Source organism: Zeugodacus cucurbitae, chromosome 2 (genome assembly GCF_028554725.1).
Source record: "Zeugodacus cucurbitae isolate PBARC_wt_2022May chromosome 2, idZeuCucr1.2, whole genome shotgun sequence".
NCBI classification, from domain to species: domain Eukaryota; kingdom Metazoa; phylum Arthropoda; class Insecta; order Diptera; family Tephritidae; genus Zeugodacus; species Zeugodacus cucurbitae.
Genome location: NC_071667.1, coordinates 22685637 through 22710374, shown reverse-complemented (window position 1 = coordinate 22710374; position 24738 = coordinate 22685637). Strand labels below are relative to the sequence as shown.

At 35.8% G+C, this 24738-nt stretch overlaps 3 protein-coding genes across 6 annotated transcripts; 2 read left to right on the top strand and 1 right to left on the bottom strand.

Moving 5' to 3' along the window:
• Window positions 1-265: 265 nt before the first annotated feature.
• Window positions 266-2558, top strand: LOC105215830 (tRNA modification GTPase GTPBP3, mitochondrial). 2 transcript variants are annotated; one of them, XM_029042627.2, is made up of 5 exons: window positions 266-571; window positions 631-705; window positions 763-1031; window positions 1090-1844; window positions 1918-2558. In XM_029042627.2, exons 1-5 carry the CDS (start codon window positions 466-468, stop codon window positions 2159-2161), a joined length of 1449 nt encoding a protein of 482 aa, XP_028898460.2. In that variant the 5' UTR covers window positions 266-465; the 3' UTR covers window positions 2162-2558. The 2 variants fall into 2 exon arrangements, with proteins under 2 accessions (XP_028898460.2, XP_011188283.2); XM_011189981.3 differs by having other exon boundaries at window positions 271-571; window positions 631-1031.
• Window positions 2444-18707, bottom strand: LOC105215827 (C2 domain-containing protein 5). 2 transcript variants are annotated; one of them, XM_029042625.2, is made up of 14 exons: window positions 18553-18707; window positions 18101-18481; window positions 17557-17858; window positions 17337-17497; window positions 17064-17254; window positions 13958-15170; window positions 12099-13557; window positions 6802-7138; window positions 5495-6664; window positions 5336-5423; window positions 4930-5253; window positions 4695-4862; window positions 3615-3719; window positions 2444-3549 (listed from the first exon to the last, which is right to left on the bottom strand). In XM_029042625.2, the coding sequence occupies exons 2-14, from the start codon at window positions 18262-18264 to the stop codon at window positions 3487-3489; spliced, it is 5745 nt and encodes a 1914-aa protein (XP_028898458.2). In that variant the 5' UTR covers window positions 18265-18481; window positions 18553-18707; the 3' UTR covers window positions 2444-3486. The 2 variants fall into 2 exon arrangements, with proteins under 2 accessions (XP_028898458.2, XP_011188280.1); XM_011189978.3 differs by lacking the exon at window positions 13958-15170 and having other exon boundaries at window positions 12099-12562; window positions 18553-18704.
• A 189-nt stretch (window positions 18708-18896) lies between these two features.
• LOC105215828 (protein pygopus) lies at window positions 18897-24736 on the top strand. Of its 2 annotated transcripts, none has more exons than XM_011189980.3 (5): window positions 18897-19545; window positions 19668-20214; window positions 20276-20476; window positions 20542-20705; window positions 20879-24736. In XM_011189980.3, exons 1-5 carry the CDS (start codon window positions 19233-19235, stop codon window positions 20923-20925), a joined length of 1272 nt encoding a protein of 423 aa, XP_011188282.2. In that variant the 5' UTR covers window positions 18897-19232; the 3' UTR covers window positions 20926-24736. The 2 variants fall into 2 exon arrangements, with proteins under 2 accessions (XP_011188282.2, XP_011188281.2); XM_011189979.3 differs by having other exon boundaries at window positions 18899-19545; window positions 19614-20214.
• The last annotated feature ends 2 nt before the right edge of the window (window positions 24737-24738 follow it).

Genomic DNA, 24738 nt, shown 5'->3' with positions numbered 1-24738 from the left:
CATTATTCATTAATAGCAAAAGATGTAGTCTATAGAAAAAACAAACCTTGATTAAACTCTAACTGAAAATATTTAATGAAATCATATCTTGCTATGGAATAATTTCAGACTTTTTGTCATGCCATGAGTTAAATTATTATAAATAATAAAAATTATACATTATACTGTACATTAATATTATATTACATTAGTTTACATAAAATTTATATTTAATTTGAAATGGATATATATTTTGGGGTGAACAGCAAAAATTCTAATTAGCAATTATCTGCCTACCTCTAAATACTATTGTGAATACAACTATAAAATAATCGAACTTTATCGATAAAAATGCAGTTTGCAACATTCTACTCTAATCAGCTGTGCATTTATAAGTTTGTAAATTTGTGTTCGAATGTTTACTTTTTGTCAGGCATATGCATTAAAAATATTTGTATCTGGCTCTATTAATTCAATTGTTTGAAAATGAATCACGTCTATAAAATTACAAGGTCTTGTAAATATTTTACACGTTGTTCGAGCAATATAACAAATGCACTTGCTGATTCCACTATATTTAGCTTAAGTTCAGGTTTGTGTAGTTTTCTGCGAGCAAATAACATATGACACTAACAAAATTTCTTTATATAGGCTATGGCAAGTGTGGAGTCTCTGTAATTCGCGTTTCTGGACCGCGTACCAGTCATGCTCTACAAACATTAGTCGGTAACCGGCATGAATTAAAAGCTCGTTATGCATATTTAAAGTCTATCTATCATCCAGTTACTAAAGAAATAATTGACAAAGGTTTAGTGCTTTGGTTTCCAGCGCCAGCTTCTTTCACCGGTGAAGATTCATGTGAATTTCAGGTGCATGGCTCTTTGGCTGTAGTAGCGGCAATGTTGGATGCGTTAGGCAAAGTGCCCGGTCTGCGGCCAGCAACGGCTGGTGAGTTCACTAAACGTGCATTTTATGGTGGCAAAATTGATTTAACTGAGGTGGAAGGTTTAGCTGATCTAATACATGCTGAAACAGAAGCACAACGAAAGCAGGTTGTTAAATATTTTTATATGCACCATTCCATATACTAATTTCATTACATATTAATAGGCAATGTTACAAAGTACAGGCGCTCTTTCACGTGTTTATGACAATTGGCGCAAACGACTCATACGTTGCGCTGCGCATTTAGAGGCTTATATTGATTTTGCCGAAGAAGAAAATATTGAGGATGATGTGGTGTTACAGTTAACCAAAGAGTTGCGTCTTATCATAACCGAAATAACTGTCCATTTAAACGATCAACGTCAAGGTGAAATGCTGAGGAATGGTGTGCGTACCGCTATTGTCGGTGCACCAAACGTTGGCAAAAGCAGTTTCCTAAATATGATTTGTCAGCGAGAAATCGCCATTGTAACGCCAATAGCAGGCACAACTCGTGATATCATAGAGAGTACACACAATTTTGGTGGCTACCCCGTTGTTTTTGCAGACACAGCCGGTTTGCGTAAACACACGAAGGATGTTGTTGAGTTGGAAGGTATAAGCAGAGCAAAAGAATGCTTGCAGAATTCCGATTTAATACTACTACTAACAGATGCACGCGAATTGCTTCAAAATATTTCCACTAACGAGCAATCGGCACAAAATTATCAGTCTACCTATTTACAACAATTAGACTTGGATGCCAATAAATTAGTTGGTAAGCGTATACAACTGATAGCGAACAAAATTGATTTACTCTCATCGGCGGAACTGCAAAAGTTGACGCAAATTGATAATGTACTGACAATTACTTCCAAACAACCATCAGCCGACGTTGCACAACCATTTTTAGCACACTTCGAAAAACTACTATGCGAACTGTACGTTTTAATGCATATTATAAATATATTATATATTTTTTAAAGATTTTCCTTTTTTTCTATTCCCCCAAAGCTGCGGTCAACCAACGGCTGAACATCCACGCATTACGCACGCGCGTTATCGCCAACAGCTAGAACGCTGCATTGAACACATACAAATTTTCCTAAATGAATATGCGCCCGATATTTTTCCAGATACTGCAATTTCAGCACAAAAACTACGAAATGCACTCAAATGTATTGAACGTATAACGGGACATGTTAGTTCTGATGACATTTTGGATGTGGTATTCAAAGATTTTTGCATTGGCAAATAGCATGAGCTAAGTAGACTGAGTAGTAGTTTAGTTATGTTTAAATATCGTAAGAGAAGATACTTTGAGGACCTTCAGCTAACTTGGCTGTTTACCTGTTCCTTCTAGTATATTAAGTAAAAGGCTGTGCTCTTAGTTGATTACTTATTGTAAATAAATTATTTCCTATACGCGATCAAGCAAGAAATTTGTAATATTAGATGAACAACAATATGGTTTGAGAACCATTAAAGTAGATATTATTGTTATTCTCATATGATTTGGAGAAGTTTTAACTACATTAAATATTTTTTTATTTAATTAATTTCTTTATTGCATAAAATAAATGGGATATGAAAAAATGTCTTTCATAAATATAAACAAATCAATAAACAGTTACATACAAGTCTATAAAAACAAATTCATAATTTATATAATTCCGCATAATTTATACGAGCATATCTAAGTACATTATAATATCGTTTTAGGGTTGTTTATTATTGATTTTTATATATTTTTTTTTTATTTTTATTTATACACCATGTGGTGAGTATAAGTTGATTGCAAGTATAATTTTCCCTTTTTATTTCCTATATATTGCGTGGTCGAGTCTAAAATGTCTATTATTTTGATTTTAATTGAATTTATTTTTTGTAACATAAGTTTTTAAAGCATTTACGCAACAATAAACACTGTATGTTTAGTAGCTCATTTCAGTTTGGCTATTTACAATGCTTAATCAAACAAGATCTTTTGCAATAACTTCAGTTTTTACTATGAAATTTTTAAAATGCTTGCATTTCACAATCTAAGTACAAAAATTATTGCAATGCATAAAGGTTTCATACCTATTACAACAAAACAAGCAAACAAACAGCATGCAAATCCATAACAGTTCTTATTCTAACTCTATTATTTTAAAATTTCACTTTATTCTTGGAGAGAGCCTGCATTTCCAATGGAGAGCGTTCATATATATTTTTAGCTTAGTTATTTAAAAATTTGTTTGCACTTTTTACTATTTTTGATTTCAGTATTTTTTGCTTTAAAAATCGCGCTAATATTTCTCTTAAATCCTTTCCGTCTACTGCAAACCAAAATTATAGGTAATTGTATAGGTAAACTAAAGCTTCAAATTTAATACACACGCATGGCATTATTCAGATAAAAAGTATAGTTTTGCCATTTGATGTAGTTTGTTTTGATTAGCAACTAAATAACATTTAAAATGTATTCATTTTGCTATTGAGCTTTTTGTCATTTTCCCCCACGGCCAGTGGCGCTTAATAGTATAGACTTTTTGGTCGATTGGTGAAAAATAATCGCTATATGCCTTTAAGACGCGTGTATCAGTCATCGGTATGATAGGAAACGTAGACAGCATCACCACCGATGCTGATCAAACATTGACCCTGGAAAATATGAAAGCAATCAAAATAATGATGTTATAACATAGATGAGGTTGACTGGTATTTACTTGATTTTTATGCTGATTATCGACTAATATCAGTTCACTCATATAGAAAGATACCATGGCATTGCCGCCGAGCGCTGATATGTGTGCACGAACCACCGCCAGTAACTGAAAAGTGGCATAGTTCGAATGTATAGAAAGAATTTTTATATTTATAAATAGATCATGTTTGTTTGTATGTTAAAATAATAAAATATAGGTTATAAAAAAAACAAGTAAGGAAAGGGTAAGTTCGGGTACAACCGAACATTTTATATACTCGCAATGTATTGAAATATTTTTATTAAGATAACATACAATTTGAACCGTGTATTCGGTATAAAGTCCAATAGAATAACGAAAATCATCATATATAGTATAGTATATTTCACCACCAAGAGACGCTGTATAAAAGACTACACGCTCGCTTATTTGGGCTAAGATATCTCACATATTAATCGATATATGCGGAATAAATCCCACCGTATTTTTGAAAAACCTATAATTAGACATATGGTAGCTAGGGAAAGTTATGACCCGATTTTAACAATTTTTGGTTCAGAGTCAAACAATTAGAAGAAATAGATTCATAATTAGAAGAAATAGATTCACTCTGAATTACATTAAATTATCTGAGAGATTTGCAGATATTTTCGGTGAAAAATTACCCTTAGGCACTGAGTTTTTCATGTTCGGTATCAGGGACCTTGATAAGTTATAGTCCGATTTCGACAATTGTTCTACAAGTATGCATGTATTTTTAAATCTGAGTGCAGCTTATTTCTGCCATCTCTTTTGTAAAATTCCGTTAGTGAGTGAACACACTTTTAGCAACAACAACAACAACATAACCTTTGTATGAGAGGTGGGCGTGATTATCCGATTTCAACTATTTTTATGGTGTGTAATGGAGTACTAAAGGGGGGTTTGGTTTATGTAGCTTTATTGGTTTGCGAGATATATACAAAAAACATTTTTGGGGGCGGGCCACGCTACTTTCCCAAAAAAATTACATCAAAATTGCCCCTTTGTTGCGAGAGTATAATTAACAAAATGTAATATCTCAATATATTTTTGACGGCATTTCACCAAAATCTTTCTTACCTCCGTTATGAACGAATGCACAAAACCGCTAATACCGCCAGTCTCTCGTATTGAAGTTGTTTCACGTATGAAAAAGAAGTTCAAATTACCGAGATACTTGTCAATGCGTCCACCTGGCACAAAGCTAAGTGGTGAAATATCTACGCCATAGCGATCGCGTAATGGGAACTGAAAACAGAAATAAATTTATTTTACAATTTTTAGCCAAAATAGTAAACAGAAACTAAACACTCACGTAATTGTTGCGACTAACAAGAGTGCCTTTCTTGCTCTGCTGTCGTGAGGGTGAAGTTTTCGCCAATTTAAAGCTATTTAAGCCGTAAGGCGGAAGATTTGATGTAGGTGTTGGTGTCTCCACCATTTGATCTTCGTCCAGCGGGAAAATGTAATCTTCCTCTTGTAGCGTACGCTTATTGCCTGCATTTAAACCATTCGTATCGGGCGCATCGGCGGCTGTGCCATTCGTAAAAGCGGTTGCGGCCGCCTTACGACGATATTTGAATTTATTTGCATCATCAAGACCGATTGCCATGCCAGTCACCAGCAGCTGTATCTGATCCTGTAGGTTTGAAATGTTATTAATTATATAATTTTGAAATTTTGTGAGAAGAAGGTTGTAGTTATTGTAAAGCAATACTTACACTCTCCGGTAAATCGAGTCGGAATCTCAGATCACAAATGGCACAGGGTATCATTGTGCGCAATTTAAAGTAAATTGTCTGCAAAATTCTGGAAAAGAAATAAATATTATTTCGAATATTTTTCTATTGACTCATAATATAATCAATTTGAGTGCGCACCGCTGAAAGTGTTTGGGGAAGCCACTAATGTTTTGGCTGACATCCAATTTGGCGCGCCATACTTGCGAGAACATCTGCAGATTCTTCACCGCCTCCATTTCCAGCATGCCCGGCACGCTTTGCGTGTTGACGACGTGGAAACCTTCTGGCGGATAAGTTTCCATGAGCAAAGAAATTATTTCCAAATCCTCAATATCGTCTACCTCCAGCACACAGGTGTCTTTATTGCCACAATTCAAATCGATCTCGATCACTTCATCATCCGAGTCATCGGTATCGGATTGTTTGTCCAGCGTTGCCACACCGCTGCCTATTAAATCTGGATCTATACATTTGAGCTGATAAACTTCCTGATTGCGTTCGAATGTCTCCTGCAATTTCTTTTGCAATTCATTCAATTTCTGTTTGTCCGTCCACGAATTGCCAGCCACTATCTTCGGCACCTGCGGGACCGGCAGCGCACTCAGGAAAAGCGCTGTGCCCGTCGCTATGAGCGCTATCATGCGCTCACCAATGGCCACCTGCGCTCTCAAACCGAAAATGGCATTCATACCCTTCGCCTTCAACTTATTGATTAGTACACGATGCAATTCATACTCCAGAAATGGCAAGCCATCCGATATCTCTTTAGCATTAAGCTCTGATCGTAGGTCTTTTTTAGCACGTACTACCTGCGCCTGCATGAAACAACCACGCCCGGTGACATGCAGTCGCTCCGGCACCTCGAGTGTCGCCAACAGCACATCTGGTACACGTCCTTTCCGACAGATGGCGCATTTTTTCATTTTCACATTGAACGGCACCGACGCCAAATTGTACGGCACATGACATACACTACATGGGGAACCTTTCACTACACCCATACTTGCCGCCGATATGGCATTTCTCTTACCCGCTGAACCATGTATTGACGTTCCAAGTGATGAGGACATCGTTGTTTCCTTCGTGAGCGATGAAATCGCTTCGTTTGCAATGCCGTTACGCACATCTTTGAGCGTTTCGCGTTCTTCTAGCGATGCTGACATTGCGCCACCTGTGCTGCTCATGCCAATGCCGATACCGACCGGCTTCACAGCTGCGTTGAGTATATCAGTTTGGGATACGGAACGGTTGTAGGCCATATTAATAACAGCCGCTGTGCCCGTTGCGGAGAGCACACAAACATCGTCGCTGGAATTGAGAAACAAAATATTAGAGTAGGACAAATCAATAAGGGGAACATATACACATCCACAGTATTGTAATGGTTAGATCAAAACAGATTGGATATAAGAGATATACGAATATACTTTAGAATGACCACTTACGATATGGTCGTCGCTTCCGAGTAACCCAGCACTACATTACAACCCAGCGCACGCGCATGCGAACGTATTTCCATGCGCAATTCCGTCCACCAAGAATCGCGCACCTCAGGCTCATCGGGATTGGGCACACGCTCCAGCAATTTCACGGAACGCGCGGCTACGGTGGCACCCAGATGCAATATGAAACCAGGTGGATATTTTGTCATGGTTAGGAAGGGATACTCCAATAGGCCATCCATGGCGTCCGTGTTGGCATTTTTACCGCCTAACGGTTGATTGAGACGCATCAACGCTGTAGCGGCTACCAAGCGTTCACTGGCCACACACAATGAATTTCCTAAACGAAGGGAAAGCAAGCACAGTTAACAAGTTGTATTTCATAAATAATATGTAAAATGATATAAATATATTCATCAACATATACCAGAGATTCTAGGACAATGTGTTGGTGTGTCTGTGTAGGTGTTTGTATGCGGCGTTAGACAGGTACATTGATGTTCAGTTATAAAGTTACACCATCGACTTACATAAATACATACATACACATCAATAGATAGATGAAATGAAGAGTTTGTATCGATGAAACAATGCTTCAATACGTTTACCATTTTTTTCTACCAAGGATCATAACTATAAATATTAGATACGTAGGCCCGATTAGAAAAACACTGTTGGGAGGATGGGTGGAATGGGAGGAAAGGGGCCTCTGGACAACAAGGTTAAGTATGATCCAAAAATTGCTGCGTTGTTTCATAACCAATGGATATATGGATCCACTAGTTCATACCAGATGCACTACCCGCTGGTGGAAGCCGAGGAAGAGGGAGGCCTCCATTCCGATGGAAGGACAAGGTGGAGAAGGACCTGTCTTCACTTGGTATTACCAATTGGCGCCAAACTGCCAAAAGCGTGGCGCGCTGTTGTGGTCGGCTATAACCACGTAAGCGGTGTCTACGCTAGTCAAGAAGAAGAAATTCACACCAGAGACAATGGAACAATATGTTTCAAAGAAGGCGAAGACTATAATATGAGACCAAAAGATGATTATGAGATTCACAAGATGGTCACAGGGCACTACAATGTCTTCCAATTACAGAACTTCATCTGAATCCAGATGTTCAGATTCTTCTAGCCTATTAATTATACTAAATCTTTGATTTGAAATCCGGACGGCTATATGTCCGTCCGACCATGCAAGTGATAACTTGAGTAAAAATTGAGATATCTTGATAAAATTTGGTACACGTGTTTCTTGACACCATAAGAAGGTTGGTGGTAAATGGGCGAAATCGGACCACTGCCACGCCCATAAAATGTCGAAAACAGAAAACCAATATTGTGTAATAACTAAGCCATAAATAAAGTTATGAAAGTAGTATTTGGTACAGAGGATCTCACTAGGGAGGGGCATATTTAGATGTAATTTAATGCGTTAACTCATTAACGAAAAACATCAGAAACACTAAATTTTACAGAAGATATGTAGAGGAAGGTTGCAATCAGATTGTTTTTTTAAATAGAAAAAACTTATCGGTCAAAAACCATATCTCAGTAACCACTTGACCCATTTCAGTGAAATTCGGTACATAATATTTTCTTGACACCCTGATGACACGGATGGAATATGGGCGAAATCGGTTCAAAACCGTGCTTACTTCCCATGTAACTCAATTTTGTATTCCATCTGATTCCTTCAGTTTATAATATATACATTAAGAACCAATGAAGATGGCGGAATAAAAAATTACACAAATGCTGTATTTGAGTTGAGGTAACACTTGTGGAACATTTGTCGAGATCGGACTACACAATTTCAAGGTCCCTGATATCGACCATAAAGAACTCAGTGCTTAAGGGTAGTTTTTCACCGAAAATATCGGTAAATCTCTCATATATATTCATTTAATTCAGAGGGAATATTATTCTTCTAATAGTGTATCTCTGTACCAAAAATGGTTAAAATCGGCTCATAACTTTCCCTAGCTCTCATATACCTAATTATAGGTTTTTCAAAAATACGGTGGGATTTATTCCGCATATATCGATTAATGTTTTCATTGGGGAGATTTTTTTTATGTGGTGGGTCCCAAGCCCTACGCACAACCGCACAAGCGGGTTTCGCCTTCTCACTTTAGCTCGCCTCCAAACGGATGTCTGTTAGCTACCCAGGGGATACTTGGTCTAAAACCGGAAGTCGTGAGCTGCTTAAGTCATATGCAAAAGAATCGTTCCTGGCCACTCCCAAGTGAATGGCAATCAGAAACTTTCCTCACTTGCGTGAACTTCTACATATGACCCCATCCCCCTAGTGTGAGATATCTTAGGAAAAGTAAGTGAACTTATAGTCTTGGATATAGTGTACCTGGGTGGTGAAAATGAGCGAAATCGGTTCAGGAATTACCTCAGCCCTCATATACTACATATATATGATGATTTTCGTTTTTCTATTGAACTTTATGCCGAATTTATGGGTAAATTTGTGCGTTATCTTAATAAAACTAAATGAATAAATTGCGTGAGTATGTTTGTTGCTCCCGAACTTAGCCTTTCCTTACTTGTCTTATTTTAATTAATTCACTCTGATATTCGGTAAAAAAGAATGTAAGTACGTAATGGTTTTTTTTCGAATTTCATAGGTAAATTTTATGTGTTTCATAATATTTTTTAATATGTATACAAATATGCATACAAATATGCTTGTATGTATGTATTTTATTTTTTGTATGTGTAAAAACATTGTATGGACAGTTAAATTGATGTGAATTAATGTCTTTAAAACTATAATGTATGCACATGCTCTGAGGAGATATATTTATATATGTATGCAGATATAATAATCAACATGCCACATTCATACCAAATACAATAATAAACAGTCACTTTTTATTAGTTTTTCAAAAACTAACAACGACAAGTAGAACTCAATTAAATTGCCGCACAAATCCCAGTATTGGTTTTCGAAACTAAATTACTAAAACCCCTTCGTTAATTTGCAGATTTAAAATTGTTGGGCTGTATACATTTTAACCTTAGTGTTGTCGAAATTGTATCGATTAATCATCGTTACTAAAACGATAAACAATAAGAAATCGAATAATAAAATTTAAGATTTTATGTATTTTTTGGAATATTTTTTGTGTTCTTAAATTACACAAAGAAGAATGGGGGAAAAAAATGACAGTAAGTACAGGAAAACACTCAGTAAAGAGCTCCACGAAAACGAGGCTATTGAAAGAAAATATCAAATAACAGGTTCAATTTTAGGAAATCTTTTATCTCGATTATTATATAAATTACTTGGCTTATTAGTTCAAGTTGCTAGTGAAAAAGATTTTGAAATCTTTGGTACTACTCTTTTAATAACATTTTTTACTCCGTTTAGAGCCTCTGGAGTCCGTATACACCATTTAACACTTGAGATAAAAGAAAATGCTCTTAAGTGAACCGAAAGGGGGAAACTAGACAAAATAAGCGATTCCAGCTATTTAAAAAAATTGATTTCAAGGTTTTGTACGGTTTTTTGGTGGCAAACTGTATGTAATGCCCATTCCTACATTCTCCTACAAAATATAAAGAAGAGAAAGAACAATGAACAACATTTAAGGAGAGCAGCGAATATGGAAAATGTAAACACCAACTTTTTATCGATAAAATCTTTTGAAGATCGATAATTATTAGCATAAAGCCAAGAGCATAGTAGACGTGATGAAAAATGATTAGAAATATTTTTAGAGATAAACAATTAAAATGATCAATCAAAATTGTCTTTAATAAATTACGAACAAATCGACGCACGCCTCGCAGCTCTACTATGCACGTAGCCTTATACAAAAATTACGATTACGTTTTTTGTATTGGTATTACAGTACAGCAAAAATTAATTACACACTACATCAATAATATTAATTAAGGGTAAAATAGAGCGAGCGCAAAGACAAAGAGACAAAAATTAGAGAGGCACAAGACCATACTGTTTTTTTTTAATTTTTACTTACTTTTGCGATGTAAAACTGTTTTTATTTTCAAATGTTAGTTTTTGTGCGGTTAGCATGAGGAGAGAACAAATGACGGGGGTTATTTCAATAAGAGTACGAGTATATGAATTTAAACCTCTGTTAATAAGGTCAGTTAGCAGGGTTTATTCATGAAATATATTGTAGGAATTATAATTAATTTTTGATTTGTTTACAATATGTATTATACCTTTTAAGGAATTATGTTTCAGGCCCTAATGTAATCATAATATTATCATAATTATTATTATTTTACTTTATTTTGAAAGTGGGACAAAACATCATCCCCTACGGAATGTTATAAAGGAAAGCATCGAGCTGTTCTAGTGAATCAATTTATGACTAATTTAATGGAGTCACGGAAATCGTTTTCCAACATAAGAACCACGAACAAGGTTTGGATTGGATCTAGCTAGTCCAAAGACATTTATTATTATTGTGTAGTCTCATACGGTATCTCTTCTCCTTCAAAGGCGATCGTCAAAAATTGGTTTAACGAGATTTAATGTGGATTCACGTCGGTATATGATAAACCAAGATCAGGTGGCACAAAGATGGCTCACACGCAGGAAACGCAGCCGAAAAGATGATGGCCACTGTTCTCTGGGATTCTGCTAAAAGATGCCAAAGAGCTATGCGTTACGTATTTTCAGACGGGTTTAAGGAATTGGAGCATTGTCGCGTGAATGTATCTAGACAGACTATGTTGTGAAATAAATTGATTGAGAATTGATACTTTTTTGTAGGCTTAGTAGTTATCAAAGGGCTTTCGTATATGCGTAGAAGTAAAAAAGAGACTGAGGACTTTCGCGAGATTGTCAGACGTCAGTGATGTCTTTAAACATATTTTGTTTTCTGTCTCGTCTTATTCGATGTGGGTTGACACATATGAAGCTATTGGATGTTGTCGTGTCAGACAAGACAAGACGTCTTGACTAATCCGGTGTGTTTTGAGCCTTACTGGATATAAGACCAACAAAGTCATAGAAATAATGCTTCGAAAATTAGAGTGAAAGACAATATATTATTTCTAACACATACACCTAACTATGCTGTATTAAAGTCTGTTTTGAAAAAGTATGAATGATGAGATGACTCGGTAATTGCTTTATACAGTTAATATTTTTCGCTATATAATACTATCGGTGTTGAATATATGAAATAAATATAAATAGCATACTTTCAGGCACACTACACACATTTTGAAACTCACCACACACTGCACTGCAAAGCTCTAATCATTATAATCAATAGTGTTGGTGAGAAAAAGAAAATCAAACTTACCTTTTGGCGTTATGCTCAAGTCTGAGTCGGACGAGCGTCGACACATTTCGGTCGGCAACGATTCCTTCGACGCAATCGCTGGTGCTGGTATTGAGTTAGTCGCACCACCGTCTACGGTCGACGCCGTTGATGAAATACTCATGTTGAGTGCAGTAGCCGCAGTTGTTGTTGCATTGCTTGAGGCAGCAGTAGCCACATTATTCAATGCAAGCTTCGACGGGCTTGCGGCGAGTTTGGTACGAGCCGCGTTGCTGTTGGCTCCCGCTACAAGTGATGCTGATGACGGTGCACTGGCTAAAGTGTTGGCGCTGGGCTGTGCGGCGGCTGCTGCCACCACTGCGGCCTGTGCCGGTGATGCGAACCGCTTCAAACTGGGACTGTCTGTGATGCCGGACGAGGCGGCGGCCGCTGCTGCCACCAAGGCATTGTTGGACGCCACTGCTGCATTCACCTCATTCAATGACCTATGATGATGCGGATGATGATGTTCGCGCGGACGGTGTTGACGATTTTTGGTGCAAAGTAGCGGTGTGCATGGCGATGAGGTAGGCGGCACGGGCGCATTTACGAGCGTTTGCGTTGACGTTAGCGTACGCGATGATGATAGCGTGGGCGATGACGGCAATGGTAATGGCAATGGCAATGGCGGTGGTGCAAGCAAGTGTGAATTTACATTATTATTACTATTATGATTAGTAGATTTTTTATATGTATTTATAGAATTGGGATTGGGAACATTGGGAGTACTAGGGGAGCGCTGTGGACTACTAATACTACTACAAGATGTATTGCCTACTACGTACTTTCTGTTAGTTATAGGGGAATTGGCAATAGAATCAGTAACGTCTAGCGGCGTTGCAGCGCTAACGGTAGCTATGCTAAGTGTGCTGTTGCCTAAGATCGGTGTGGGTATGTCGGTGGTCTCTGAGCCGCTGTCATCCACCACAGTCGAAGCATCGTCTTCTATAAAGGGTATCTTCAAATCAGTTTCCGAAGGTGAAGGGGTAGAGGGACAAATTTTAAATACAGGACAATTGGCATTATTAGCGAATGATTTAACAGTGACTGGCAGATAAGCAGAGCTACAATCCGAGTCCGAAACATAACCATAGGCATAGGCATTAGTAGCGTACATATCATCTTTGGTGGTGGTTAAGTCAAGCTCTGGCCCATTAGCCTTGTTAACTGTTGTTGTTGGCGAATTGGAGTCGCTGCGTCTAAGATTGATTAGCGAACGTGAATGGGCAATGAGTGTAGTTGGTGATGCTGGTGCGCACATATCGCCATCCCAATTTAGACAAATCTCCGGTTGTGAGGAATAATATGCTTTACTCTCCTCTGAAGGCGGTTTTAGGAGCAAATTTTTATTTCCCTGAGAAGGCGCTGCAGTGCGACGTTGTTGTTGTGGCGATGGCATTGGTGATTGTTCAACTTTCTTAGGCTTTGAGTGTATAAAATCCTGGAATATAAGCAGCAGGGCAAGTAAGCAGTTGACTTTGAACGGATGTGATTAGAGGAGATTTCGAGAAATCAGTGAAAACTCCAAAGAATATCTCCCGAAAACTTTTAATATTCAAATTAGAAGTGGAAAAGTTTATTACAACTAATTTATATCATTGCAAGAACTTCGTTATACCGATAGGTGCAAATGTTTAATATAACGCCTAATTGTAGGCAATGAAATTGTGTTATTGCATACTTTTCTGCGCACTAGTTTTTATAAATAAGTATAAAATTTGGCGCTAAATTAATAATTCTTAAAATCTTATATTCAATCACCGAGCTTTCTAATGTTAAAAAACAAGTATTAAAAGTTTTTGGGAAATATATTTTTACTATATTCACGCAGTTGGGGGCACCTGCACATGTTGCGACAAAATCTTCAGGTCGCGCAGCAATGAGCGCCGTGGTGTCAAATCAGTTAAACTATCATCAAATTCAAATTCGCTTGGCTGTATCCACTTGGCATCGACTTCTTCGGTATCCTTGCATATCTTCAGATATTTCTGCATTTTCACATGTTCCTCCGCCTCGCCTCGCGCCAATTCACGCGCCAAATCTGCCTCCGACCCAGAACTGTCTGAGTTGTTTAGCGAAAACGCATGCGGCGAACATGAATGAATCGTGGCTGTATCGTCTACGTTCAGCTGTAGCTGATGCGGCTGGTGCTGCGTGAATTCGTCAAATGGATGATAGCCACCGATGGCGGCCACCACATCCACACAGCTACTACTATCGCTACGATCACAGCTACCACTCGCCAGTGATGATGTGTTGTAATCGTAATGCTTATTACCATAGAACTGGGTTTGCTGCCCATGCGCACGCTGCAACTCAAGCATTGCCGCTAACTGCTCTTCGTCGTAATCGAAATCGTCGTGGCCATCGCCGCAAATGTTTGGCGAGGAGCGTGTACTATCCGAATACTCGGATATCGACGCGATTATCGGTGAGCCCGTCTTGCACGGCGCGTTATATTCGGCGCTCACCGAACGCAGGATGGCATATGGATTGACAGCAGCACTACCACTTGTGCTGCCGCTCCCACTGCTACGCTTCACCGTCGTTTGGCGCTGCAAGAACGGTTTGGTTGTCACAACGCCAAACATCTTATATTTAGCCTTGAAACTGGGACGTCGGCGCATATCGTAAGCGGTGCCCGTTGAACTGCGACCCGACGAAGCTGAGCTAGTTGCGTCATCTTTGATCAGACCGCCGCTGGCGCAGAGGCTGCTTAACGAACGTGAAGTGCTGCTTGGCGACTTGGATTCAACGCTCTCACCAAATTTACGCATGAATGCATTATACTTTTCGTTAAGCATATTGCGTGAGGAGTGTGTAAATCGTTTCATTTGATGGCGTAACTTTTTTGCCGGCTTTTCACCGCGCCCATCTTCCTGGCGCATAAGGTCATGCATTATTTCATTATCTTCCATAGCGCCCGTATTGGCGTGCTGCAGATCGAATAGTGTCGTTGAGCGAGATTTGCGTATTTGCAACTCGCAAGGACGTGGCTGTTCGGCCAGATTGATGTGCGAACCTGTCAGAAATTCTATGTACTTCATGGTACGTCTGCCACCCACCAACAACAACAACGTATCATTTCAAATGCAATTTGTTGGCAATATCATTTAATACAGGCGCGGGGGTAAGGGCAGGTGGTGTAATTTTTGTTATTGAGCAGAACGTAATGCGTAACGTTAACGAAAAACGAACAAAGAGTACGTGGAGTTTAAATGATCATATGTACATATGTACGCAAGCGCAAAAAAACACATAGGTTTTGCGTACGCAGTGCCATTAGGGGTTTACAAATACAACATAACAAACGAATTTTTAATTTTATAAAACAAAATTCAATTTGATGTTATAAACAAGTAGTTGCAAACAGTTTATCGCGTTTTATTTGTACATTGATGAAAGTTATTCGAGTTTAATATTGATAGTTGATAAGTAGAATTATATGATTTGAATTTATTTACATACATACAACGTTAAAGAATTGTATTAGCAGCGCACAAAATGATTGGAGTGAGAAGAAATTTGTTTGTTTTGGTTTTGGTGGTTTTAAAGGAGAGGGAAAAGATATTAATAAATTTAATATCACAGTTGTGCTTGTACATATATATAATATATTGTAAAATATATTAATAAATATATAGTATAGTCTTTGATAGATACACACACGTACGTAGACAACATAACATACAATATTAAACACGTCACAATATTTAAGGTGTTAACTAGCATAGAATATAGTTAACTTTCATGTTCCGAGTATATAGCATCACTTTAATTAATTATGAAAAAATAAATCTACAAATCGAACAGCACATAATCATATGCACATGCCTTACTTCATTAAGGGGCACACCTAGTTTGAAATTTCAAAAAAATCGATTTTTTGTTTTTTTTTTCATATTTTGGTAAATTACAAAAAAAATGACATATTAAAATTTCAAATAGTTTTTGAGTTATAGCAATTTAAAGAGCAGCCGCTCGGTAACAATGAAAACGATCATTTTATTTTTAAACGCGTTTTTCTCGAAACAGCATTTTCCGAATTTGCTGCAGTGATTACTCACAAACAAATGATCCGATCACTATCGAATTTTTTTTTACATATATAGTTCTCCGTACAATGAGCTATCGATTTTTGATCTTATCAAAAAATCGAATTTTAGCAGGCCAAAAACGACCAAAATTTTGGGTAAAATTCGACTATTTTTTTTAAAACGCCGCCATATTGTCAATTTTTGATTTTTTTATCGTATCGTACAGACAATATTATCTAGTTTTAAAAAATATTTAATTTTTTTCTTCAAAAATTTCACTGTATATTCTTGAAACATGTATAAAAATATTCTTCAAATTTTGAAATAATTGATAAAGTATTTTTTTTTAATAAAAATTCCCAAAAATCACCTTTTTTTTAGGCCATTACACTAGGTGTGCCCCTTAATCATGTTACTTATACGACGCGGAGCCTATTTTGCTATATGTATGCGTATAAATGTGTTTCATAGATATCAAAGCATATTCGTTGCTTAATTTCTTATTTCCCTATTGCCGCTTTTTTCATAATTTTAATAAGACGCATCTGTATATGCATGTCCTTGGCCTCTTTTATGCATATGTGTACAAAATGTAATTTTGTGTTCGGTCTGTCCATGCATTCTATAGCAAAAATAACTGCATAAACATCTCAATGTGTGTGTTTGTAGGTAACTGTGTGCGTACACTTTTGTTTGTTCATAAACTTATATCATCAGCAGCGTTGGCAGCGGCAATTTTTTATGAACGCTTTATGTTGCTACAAACACAACAATGGGTCATGCACATATAAACACACATGTATTGAACATAGATACGTAGAAAAAAATATAGTATACATATCTGTATGTATGAAGATAAACGTATTTCTATTAAAATAGACATACAACATCTATAAAAGGTAATACTCACTCTTCAATTAGCGCATTATCTGCGGTACCTGCCGCTGTTTGGCTGCTGCTTGTATCTTTGATCAAGGTCACTGCAGTGCCAATTCCACGCGCCACCACACCTACATCGCCCTCCAAGTCAAAGCATTGCGTATAGCCAATAACGGCATTTGCACCCATATTTATAGCTTTTAGGCCCATTTTACGTTGCACCTTTGCAAAAACGAAATTTTAGTCATATAACAGAAACTCAAATAACTTTGTAAAATTCTATTTTATTTTAGTTGACACTTACTTGTCCCGACAATTTGAGAAATACCACTTGTCTAGCTTCATTGGAAGCACGCGGGGTACGTATTTTATCTATCCACTGATATTCTGGATCGTCGTTAACGACAAGTTCCTCCACAAAACCATGTATCATCTGGGCGCGATAACCATAGGGTATACATTGCGCTATAAATTAAAATATATCTTAAATATCAGTTCAAAGACTTCACATCAATTTAGCTTACAATGGAAGAATGGTATTCCGCATGAGCTCTGTCGAAATTTGTTTAAATCGGAAAATAAGTCTACTTTGACTATCACATTAACTTCCCCGCGTATGCCGTGCATTGTATCGAAAACTGGTATCCAGCCGGATAAGACTGTACCCTTTCCATGCGTTGTTGGTCCCGACATTTCCAAGCATAAAGGATTTAAACTTATATTCACTTTTCCAATGGCATCGTTAGCTGAGTATGTGTCATAGTCCATCAAACGTATCTGCAATGGTTCATCTTGTAGTTCAGCATCGTCCACTTCGAAACGGAACCTATTTTAATGATTTAATTAAAATTAAATTAGTTGAAGTTATCAATAAATGTATAATTTTAGTTATTTAACGTTTAATCAATACAAAAGAATAACACAATTGGCATCATATCTCTTCTGCTACTTAGTCCAGCTTATCTTGTCAAGTTATTATCAATTTTAATCATAGTGACAACATACTTTAAAACTGACACAAAGCGCAAAATTCATATAGCCCGCGTGTCACTTGCAATGTCCACTTACCAATCAGTATTCCATTGTGGATTTAAACTTTTACGACAGACATCTGTTTTATGGGTAACATTGCCCAATTTTATTTCCACATATGCGTCGGTGGTGTCACTACTTCTATCCATTACGGGCAAGTTGCGCCCAGCTTTAATTTTTACACCGACTTTGCCTGGCATTTTAACAGCTGCTGACTATCACTGCTGGTGCTCCCCCGCCTCCTGACTGATTTAAATTTATATTACACACACATACAGACACTAGTGGTTCTGAATTTTGGCGAACGATATAACACACGTTGCTGGCAGTCCTCAATTCAATTCAATTCCTTTCTTTCCAGCAATGTATGCCAACAACAACCAGTGTCTTTATTATGTTGCGGAAACCCTCGGTTTTCTAAAATGAGAAAATGTGAATATTTTAGAAACTATTAGCACAAATTTTAATAAATTAAAAAAAGACTGCACCTCCTTTTAACACGGAAATTTATTGTGAGGAAAATCTATTCATACTGTTCTCAAAATATTTAATAAAAGCTGTCAAAACTGAGAACAGTAAAGACGCCCATGTAGGAAAATATTGTATATTCGCACTGTTTGTAAACTTTATATAATACATTTATTAAAGAGTTAATTAAGAAATAATTTAAAAAAACTGGTGAAAAAAATATACGTACAAACATTCAGAATCATTGAAAATAAAAATATTGTATATTTTTTAATTAATGTTGACTGTCTTTTGTGGATTGTTCTAGTCGTGGCAACCATAACAAGAGGCTATTTTCGTACACTAAATACATCCCTGATGACCAAAAATCGATATCAAATGCGACGCCATATTTTTTCACAAAGTTCTTGAATGGTGTAAATTTTTCTGCCAATAAAATTGAAAATTTTGTGGAAAAAAGTGCAGAAAATAATATGAAATTATAATAAACATCAATATAAGTGTATACCTTAGCATCATAAGTAAAAAGTGCGCAAGCAAGTAATTTAAAAAAGATATAATTGCATAAGAAATTTTTTATTCAGTACGTCTGCCGGGTTGAATGTACATAGTATTCATAAAAGAAGATATAAAAGAAAATATTTGTTTTAAAAATAATCGTTTGAAGCTTTTGTCGAAGCAAAATTGAAGTACATTTAAAATGGAAGCACCCCCATCAGGTATGGTCGCGCCATCAGGTCCACCAGCACCACGTGGTGGTGGATATCGCGGCAGAGGTGGACCAATGCGTGGAAGTTTTGAACGCGGTCGCGGAAGAGGCATGGGTAGGGGTCATTATATGGGTCGTGGTGGTGGTATGATGGGCGGTGGTGGACCCCCACCTCAAGGTATGGGTCCAGGTGGACGTGGTATGCGTGCACCAAGAGGTTCAGGTTACCAGGGTCGAGGAAGTTATATGCCACGCGGAGGTGGCCCACCAATGCGCGGTGGCCGACCACCCATATATGCTCAACGTAAGTATAAGCGTTTGTTTTAGATTTTTGTTTATATCAATGAACATTTCACAATACACACACAATAGCAAAGCAACATACGGGTGCTGAAAACAATAAAACAGTTTCACCTGTACCAACAGCAAGCTCAGCCACTCCAGCCCCAGCAGCTGATGGCGCCGCCCCAGAAATGGCAGCAGCAAGCAATGGTAGCGCTACAACACCTGAAGTCGTTGCTGCAGCGCCAGTTGCAGTTAGTTCCAATGGTAGTGTAAGTAGTTTACCACCCCGCGGACCACCTCGTGGACGTGGATCCTTCTCTCGTGGACGTGGTGGATATAATCCACACATGAATGGTGGAATGCACGGCATGGGTCCTGGTGGTGAACATGGTCAAATGTCGATGCGTCGCGGAGGTCCACCGCGTGGACGTGGTGGCTACGGCCAATCGATTTCTCGATCTCCTATGCATTCACAACCGCATAGTGCAAATACACAAATTGCACCAGTACCATCATTGAAACGTGGTGCACCAGGTGGTCCGCCGGGACCAAAGCGTGGTCGTTACGATGGTGGTCCCTATTCACAACGACCAATGGTGCCAAAGTATCACCAGCCAATGCAACACGCAGCTCCGATGGCTCCACCAGCCAATTACGGTGCTCCACCTAGTCACCATCAACAACAAAGGTATATTATTGTAATTGTACAATTAATAAAACTTAAAAATATTGTTAATATACGTCTATAGCCATCATAGTTATGCAACACATGATCAATCACAAGCTGTTGATCCATATGCTCAATCGTATGCTGCACCAGCAGCACAATCATCTTACAATGGTTATGGACAAAGTGGGTATGCAACACATGCACAAGCGGCACCACAGGCTAGTAGCGCTTATTCCACACAGGGCACTGAATACGATCAAAGCCAATATCAGACCTATAGGTATAAATTATTTAGTTATTTGCAATGAAGATTTTGTGTAACTATATTTTTATTTATTTGTTCAGTTCTAGTAGCTATGGCACACAACAGGATACGCGTTACCAAACGTACGGCCAAGATTATACGCAACAGTATGGTGCGCCAGCTGTTGATTACAATACAGCACCACAGGCAGACTATTCCCAACATGGACAGCAAGCTTATGATGAGCGCGCTTACGCTGGTTATGGTAAGTGCCAATTACGTTTTTTTAAGTATAATATACTGCCAATCATACAATTCGAGTAATAGTTTCTTGTAGAGAACATTTATAGTAGAAAGTCTTATTTAATTTGAATTTGGACATAATTTTTTAAGATTTCTAACTCTATTGCCAATTTTTCCCAATTCATCTAAAAACAGATTCACAGTACCAGCAAGGTTATTCAAATGCAGCTGGATATTATTAAAAGAGAAATGTAAACCTGCTTTACGATGGGACACAATTCAACGCTGTGCGTAAAAAACTTCCAAATTAAAGTGAAATGCAGGAAGGAGTCAGTAACTGTTGCAATTGTTGTGTGAATAAAAAGTGAAAGTGAAAATTTTAAGAGTTTACGCCAAATACGAAGAGCATATAAATTAATTTCAATATTTAAAGTATAGATTTAAGTAAGATTTGAAAATGAAAAGTCTACGTGTAGATGGTTGATTATACAATAGTTCGTTGAAAGAAATTGCTGGTGAAACATACAAAAATTCAAAGTTCTGAGTAAACTGAAAAGCAAAAATATATTGACATACACGTGCACTAAGATATCATACGTATGTGGAGCATAATATATAATCCATTTGAACCACTAAATGTTTAATGTTAAGCAAGAAAAGTAAACAATTTTTTTTTGCCATAAATTAATACATAATAAAAGCGAATTTTGTCCCGTAACTCCTCCCTCCATTAGCGTCCCAATCAATCACAAGAATCCCCTCACACACGGTTAAAAACACGAAAATAAAGCAAAAACTAAACGGACAAAAGAAGTAACTTGCTATGCAAATATTCACATAATTCGGGCGAATTATTTTAGCTTATATTTAAGGCTAACTATTGACTATTGACTTTCGATTTATATTTTAAAAATTTGACTAGAATAAAGTTTATTGATTGACTATGCAATAAATAACAAATGAATTGCACTAAAACTCATTATTTTTAATTTGCAAGCAGCAAAAATTATATTATTATTGTTTTTATAATTCAGAGCAGGCAATGTAAAAGAGAAAAAGCAAAAGTATTTAACGACTTCCGGCAAAAGCATGATCGTAAAATTTAAGAAACCAGTAGTTTAGTTCATAATTGTAGTAGCCACCAAATTGCATACTGCAAAATTGCGATAGATATTTAGTATTAAGCTCAAACTGATATTCTCATGCGCCGAAATGTTAAGAAAATTGTATATTTTACGAGAATTGGACAAACTTATACTTTATTTTTGTTTAATGGCTTAACAAATTACACATATTTTATATAAAATAGAACTTGTCTTGTACAATGAAATAAACAATTTATTTTCAACAAAAAAAAAATATATTTGATAATACACTGTAAAACTAAATATACATACATACGCGTATTACTAAAAACATATATCATATGAAAAATATATATCAAACAAGCACACTTCAAAACATATAAACGCATTCTAGAACATTTTAGTAACTATTTTACTTACTAAAATGGAGAATTCATGTTTAGCAATGCTGCAAGTTGGTACATCAAATATTAACTACGAAAAATACATAAAAGATAAATACTAAAATTCAATAAAATGCTAGTAGTACCCAAATTGTTGTAACTGATTAATTTTACTCCAAATTACAGATATATATTTTAAAACAAAACAAAAAACAACAATAAGCAATTAATATATGCAATAATGTTTGTGAATACAGCGGCAATAATTCGCTTTCGCAACAGCTAAAAGAGTGAACACAACAAAAAAAAAAAGTTTCACAACATTCTGTTTTAAACTTATGTTAATTTTGTTTTATTTTAATTTTATATTGCAACTAAAGTGTGATATCAAGTTTTAGTATAAGTAATTGAAAAGATTTAACTGCAACTGTGATAAAAGTATACAAAATAGTTTAACTTTAAAAATGAATATCAGCGTGACTCAAAAAAAAAAAACTAAAAACAAATACAGTTGAAATACCTTTAAATTTGTTTTAGGCAAAAAGGCACGTTGACCTTTATTAGTGAAATTTTACTAAAAGCCAATTTTGGTATAAACAAAATTTTAAAAATTTTGTACAAGTGCAATGCTTAGAACACAAAAAAAAACTTAAAAAAGAGAAGTAGTGAAAACTTAGCCACTACTGTTATATAGTAGATAAACTAACATCAAAAGTTTTTAAAGAATCTAAAGTAACGACGAAATTATTTATTTGACTGTAAACTTATTTTTCTTTTAATTATTATTTAAATTCTTTATATTGGGGGTGTTAAGCGTCGATTTTAATAATTAACTTAATAATTAAACGTTGCAATATTTATGGCATGCGAACATTATAACTGAACTTTTTCAAAAAGTTTTCATGAGTAATACACAATCCTAGGCTGATGAACTAAAAAATATGTATTTTATAAATACTTCAAACAGTCTAAAACACATTTGCAACGTTAATGAATGCCACAAGAAATTTGTTTCAGTGATAACATAAAATTAAAAAAAATCACTCAAATTGATATCATACAGTAACTAAATATGCGATGAAGAGTTATTTTTTGTTCAGTAGGCAATAAGCGACAATTTGCGATAAAAAGTTATTTCTTGTTCAGAAGACAAGATTTCAAAATATAAAAAAAAAAATCAAAGACAATTTTAAACACGGGGAAGTGTACATATTGATTTTATGAATATTTTTAATATTTACGAGATATCAAATTTCTTATCTTTGCTTAAATCAACTTAAGCCACTTTATATTATTATTACAGTATAAAATTCGTGGAAAGAAGTCAAATTGTAAAATAATAATTGAATTAGATATCTATATATAAATGTAGAAAAGGGTATACATTTTTTGTTGTCAATATGCAGCAAACGGTTAATTTAATAATCAAATATTACCGAAAAAAGCTGACAAAAGTATTTGAAACTCAAACATATTAGAACAATATGAAATGTCAAAAACAAACATCTTCAAATGAGCCATATGTGCAGCCTAAAAAATAGTTATTTTATTTTAAATTATTAGCTCACTCGTGCAATGACGAGTTACATGCATATTATTTTTTAAATGAACAATTATGGAAGCTCCAAGAGCTGAGAAGTAATTCGTAAACCGCTCAACTAAAATTTAAGTTTGATAACAGATACAAATATTAACTAATAGAAAGTGAAGAATGGTAAGTGCTAATAACAAATTGTGATATTACTGTGATTAATTGAGGTGCGCAATGCTCAAAGCCATTGACAAAGGAATATATTATTGCAACCTACATATACATATATATATAAGAAAATAACTTCTTAGTTTAGTTCTCTGCTTTACAGGCTGAAAAGGCGTTATAAGTGATATAAAAAACGTAAACGAATAAATGAAACAAAGAAACAAATTAAAAATGAAAAAAAAAAAATATAAAGATTTGCTCAACCCGGATGCAAGAAAGAATTCAAATGGATAAACCAAGGATGGTAATTTTTAAATTCCTTTGAATCACATACATACATAACTATATGTTTTGTTGAAATTGTTTAATTTTTGTTAATATTATACCAATATATAAGTTTACAACTATTTCTGTTTGTATCTCATTTATTTATTATTATTAAAAATTTATAATTTTTTAATTAAAGTAAAAACAAACAACAAAAGACCATTAAATAAGTGCAATAAATAAATAGTATGGATAAAATGAAAATTTAAGAAACGAAAATAACGAGAGAAGTAATAACAGCGTTCCAATGTTGAATGAAACATGCATTACAAAACATAAAAACCAACTCAAAGTAATGGTTGAGTGAAAATAAAATCTGAAAACGCATTTCTACAACACACTTGCTAATGCAAGCGGAATTTTTCAATAAGAACATTTAAAAATGAAAAATCAATTAATATCTGCTGCAAAATATGTTGGCGAATAAGCACATTAAAAAGAACATCAGGCATATAGTGAAACCTGATTTTAGTATTGCAATATAAAAACACCAAATTTATCAAATGCAAAAATACAAAAAAAAAATATATATAAAGCTCGAAGCTTCTATTAAAATAAACA